Raw genomic sequence first — 4,433 nt, forward strand, 5'->3', positions numbered from 1 at the left:
CTGCGGTTTCTGTTTGTGAGTTTGGATCGGTGCCGGCTGTGCAGACGGTGTCCAGGCTGGCTCTCCAGAACCGTTAGTGTCCTGGTTCCGGTCCGTCCAGCCTGTCTAACCTGTGTGTGCTGCAGGCGACCTGCTGGGCCCGTCCATCAGCGGTTTGGACTCGCTGGTCCAGATGCCGTTCGGCTGCGGTGAGCAGAACATGATCCACTTCGCTCCAAACGTCCACGTCCTGCGGTACCTCAGCGCCAGAGGCCCGCTGGACCCGGCGCTGCAGAACCGGGCCACTGACTACATGCTGAAAGGTATCACACCCAGAACCAACAGAACCTTCCCCAGACGTGAACCGGGTCGTGATGGTTCTGTTCTCCCAGGTTATGAGCGGCAGCTGTCCTACCAGCGGGCCGACGGCTCCTTCAGCGCCTTCGGCCAGCAGGACTCGTCAGGCAGCACCTGGTAGGATCCGATACCGGGACCGGACCAGAACCGGACCAGAACCTCCCCTGACCGACTCTCTGCGCAGGCTGACGGCCTTCGTGCTGCGCTGCCTACTGCAGGCGCGGCCGTGGGTTGGCGTGGACGGCCGGGTTCTGGAGAGCGCGGCGGCGTGGCTGGCGGCGCAGCGGACCGCGGGCGGCGCCGCGGCGGAGCCCGGCACCGTGATCCACTCGGAGCTGCAGGGCGGCCTGGACGGACCCGTGTCCCTCACCGCCTACGTCCTGGTCGCCCTCCTGGAGGACGGCTACATCAGGGTGAGCGGGTCCGACCCGGTTCCGGTTCTGTCGCGGCGAGCGGTGCTGACGAGCTGCCGCCCTGCTCTCCGTCCGCCAGGCGCAGTACGCCGCCCAGGTGACCTCTGCCCTCGCCTACCTGGAGGCCCGGCTGGACCAGGGCGTCTCCAGCAACTACAGCCTGAGTCTGCTCAGCTACGCTCTGGCCCTGGCAGGAAGCCCCGCCTCCCACGCCGCGCTCAACCGTCTGATTGGCCGAGCCGACCTGAGGGGTACGTTCATTGGCTCTTCGTCCCGACGCGGGTGGAGACGTCACTTCCTGCTCTGTCTCTCTGTGAGCAGACGGCGTCCCGACCTGGTCCTCACCTGACGCTGGCCTGTCATCGTCATGGCAACCTCGCTCGGCAGACATCGAGATGGCGTCCTACGTTCTGCTTTCTCTCTACGAACTGAACCGGGTCGACGAAGGTCTGAGTCTGATGAGGTGGCTGAGCCAGCAGAGGAACCACCTGGGAGGATACGGCAGCACGCAGGTCCGGAACCGGTTTAAACTGGTTTAAACTGGGAGTGAACCGGTTTAAACTGGGCGTGAACCGGTTTAAACCGGTTTAAACTGGGCGTGAACCGGTTTAAACTGGTTTAAACTGGGCGTGAACCGGTTTAAACTGGTTTAAACTGGGCGTGAACCGGTTTAAACTGGTCTCGGTCCAGTTCAGTGCCTCTTCTCCCTCCCCTCTGTCCAGGACACGGTGGTGGCTCTGCAGGCTCTGTCCGCCTTCGCCGCTCTGCAGGGGTCACAGCGCTCCGACCTGGACGTCACGGTAACCAACGGGGACTCGGGCGTCGTCGCCTCCTTCCACATCGACCAGGACAACTTCCTGCTGCTCCAGAGTCGCCAGGTAACCATGGAGACGACGAACCAAACTACTGCAGTGAAGTTGGTTTCTAGTTGGATATTCGCTCTGCGGACCGAGACGCGACCGGGTCCGACTGAAGAACCATAATCTGGGCCACAAGTTCTGCCAAAGATCCGAGGCTCAATGTGGGACCGACTCTGGTCCCAGTCTGGTCCCGGTCTGGTCCCAGTCTGGTCCCGGTGTGGTCCCTATCTGGTACCACTCTGGTCCCAGTCTAGTCCCAGTCTGGTCCCATTCCGGTCTTTAAATGTTTAATCTCTTTTTCCAGATTGATCCAGAACCGGTTCTGGACCTGCAGGTGACGGCGTCGGGTCGTGGACTCGCTCTGCTCCAGGTACCTGCTTGTCTCCATGGTAACGGCGCCCCCTGCTTGTCTCCATGGTAACGGCGCCCCCTCTTCCTCCTCACCTTCGTCTCTTTTCAGCTCAACGTGTTTTACAACGTCCGCAGCCAGGAGCTGCTGAGGATGAGGAGCGAAGAGCAGGAGGCGTTTCACCTGCAGGTGGCGCTGAGTGAGCAGCAGGACGACGCCCACCTGTTGATCTGCTCCAGGTCAGGAGGTCACATGACCCCCTGCTGTCACCTGACATCATTTATTCCTCTGACTGTAAAAACTCAAATCATGAAAAAAATCAGGAGATTTTTAATTTTCTGAATTAAATAAATAAAATAAAGCTGGAAACATTTAAATTTCCAGAAATATTTAAGTTTTTATTTATTTATTTTGTAAGTTTATTCAGTTATTATTTACTGGTTTTGTTTTAAATATTCATTTAATTTTTGCAAATGTAGAAAAATCGATTTAAATACCTAAACAAATAATAATCTTATTTTTTTTTTAATGTAAATTTCCTGAAATATTTCTGGAAATTTAAAACATTTTATTTTGGTGTAAATGTTTTTTATTATTATCTTTATTTAAAGTGTAAATTCTTTATTATTTTCTACTTTTCATAAATTCAGATGAATTAAATTTAAATGGAGTTTTTAAGCAGATAAAATGTTTCTGCTGCCTTGTGGCCCGGTTTGTTCGGGTTCTAACTGGTTCTGGTTCTGTGGCCCTCAGCCTGGCCCGCCACCTGGGCCTGAATGAGACCGGGATGGTTCTGATGGAAGTGGGTCTGCTGAGCGGCTTCAGCGCCCGACCGGACCTGGTACCGCTGGGCGGCGCCGTGAAGCGAGTGGAGACCGAGCCGGGCAGGGCGGTTCTGTACCTGGACTCTGTGAGCTGACACCTGATCCGGCTGGCCGGTTCTGTCTGGGCTCCAGAACCAACCGCAGTTCTGTCTGGTTCTGGTTCTGCAGGTGTCGACCCAGGAGTCGTGTCTGCTCGTCCCGCTGCTGGTGGAGTTCAAGGTGGCCCGGGTCCAGGAAGCCTCGGTCAGCGTTTACGACTACTACGAGCCACGTAAGGTTCTGATGGTTCTGCTGAAGAGCCGGGCTTGGACCCGAAAGTGGACTACCAAAATAAAAGCTGGGTCTTCTGAGCTCCTGCTTGTCGAATCGCTTGGTCCCGTTCGGAACCATCTGAAGCAAAGATGATCCGTTTGAAATCCAGACGCTCAGCAGCAGAGATCCGTTTACATGGAAGCTCCAACACCCAGCTTTTATTTTGACAGTCCACTTCCACATTTGCATATTAGCTTAATGTTTAGCTCAGAGATAACTAAATAGTTAGCACTCAGCTAGAAAAGTATTTAGCTAAATATTTAGCTAGCTCAGTATTTAGCTGGTAAATATTCAGTTTCAAACTGTGATATGAATAAATGAATGAATGACATGGTGAAAATCTGCGTTTTGCTCTCATGACAGGCTAAATGACTAATTATTAATAATTTCCCTCGGGATGTACTAATTTATGCATCACCAGAAATGTTGGTGTTATTGACATTATACTGAAAATGTTAAAATATGATTTTACTTGAAGTTCACAATATTGTTAAAATATTAAAAATATTCACACATCTAAAGATTTTCATGGGGTGTACTAACTTTCTCTCAGGAACCCCAGATTTTCTTCTGCATCAATTTCTGCTGATTTAAAGGCAAACGACTGAATATTAATGATTTCCCTTTAAATCTGAATAATCAGCTTCTTGATGGTGATAAATCTGATTCTGGGCTCTGGCGCCCCCTGCAGGGCGCAGGACGGTGCGGTCGTACCGATCGTCTTGGCGCAGCCACGTCTCCTCCTGCGTCTTCTGCGGACTTGACTGCAGCCGGTGCCGAGCGAGCAACGACTACGAGCTGAACGCCGCGCCGCGCTGCAGCCGCCACTTCCTGCTGCGCCACTTCCTGCTGCGCCACTTCCTGCTGCTCCTCTTCGTCACCTTCAGCGCCTGAAGGCCGACAGAACAGCGGCCAGCTGGGCTGCGACCTGCAGCGGGTTCAATAATAATGATCAGAGATTCTGAGTTCTGGCTCAATTTCTTCCTTCTTCGGGTTTTCAGGAATAAATCTAGAATAAAGTCTGAACCAGTGAAATCACGTTTCTGCTCCGTCTGAAGCAGATCTGGACCAGAGGACAGGCAGACATGTTTGCTCAGAGCTGAACGGCCTAATTAAAGCAGACAAACGAGGTTAAGGATGAGCCTTCAGCTCATACAGGTCACTGAATCTTTGGCTAAAAGCAGAAAATGATTTTAATATTTCATGTATTCATCAGGAGGCCGGTCCACATCGACCAGAACCTCCAGGACCGGCACCGCGATGCTGCTACGCTCAGCTTTTAGCTTCAGGATCAGCTGTTAGCTTCAGGATCAGCTGTTAGCTTCAGGATCAGCTGTTA

General features: G+C 52.8%; 1 protein-coding gene across 1 annotated transcript in view; it reads left to right on the top strand.

The window, feature by feature from the left end:
• cd109 (CD109 molecule) overlaps positions 1-4,423 on the top strand; it is a 13,995-nt gene extending 9,572 nt beyond the window's left edge. The window contains exons 15-25 of the mRNA XM_017302094.1: positions 126-302; positions 372-453; positions 521-749; positions 829-1,000; positions 1,071-1,261; positions 1,472-1,627; positions 1,914-1,979; positions 2,070-2,197; positions 2,712-2,868; positions 2,951-3,053; positions 3,786-4,423. Of these exons, the coding sequence (XP_017157583.1) occupies positions 126-302; positions 372-453; positions 521-749; positions 829-1,000; positions 1,071-1,261; positions 1,472-1,627; positions 1,914-1,979; positions 2,070-2,197; positions 2,712-2,868; positions 2,951-3,053; positions 3,786-3,988 (1,664 nt within the window). The 3' untranslated portion in view covers positions 3,989-4,423. The remainder of the gene's footprint in view (positions 1-125; positions 303-371; positions 454-520; positions 750-828; positions 1,001-1,070; positions 1,262-1,471; positions 1,628-1,913; positions 1,980-2,069; positions 2,198-2,711; positions 2,869-2,950; positions 3,054-3,785) is intronic.
• The last annotated feature ends 10 nt before the right edge of the window (positions 4,424-4,433 follow it).

Source organism: Poecilia reticulata, linkage group LG21 (assembly GCF_000633615.1).
Source record: "Poecilia reticulata strain Guanapo linkage group LG21, Guppy_female_1.0+MT, whole genome shotgun sequence".
Taxonomy (NCBI): Eukaryota; Metazoa; Chordata; class Actinopteri; order Cyprinodontiformes; family Poeciliidae; genus Poecilia; species Poecilia reticulata.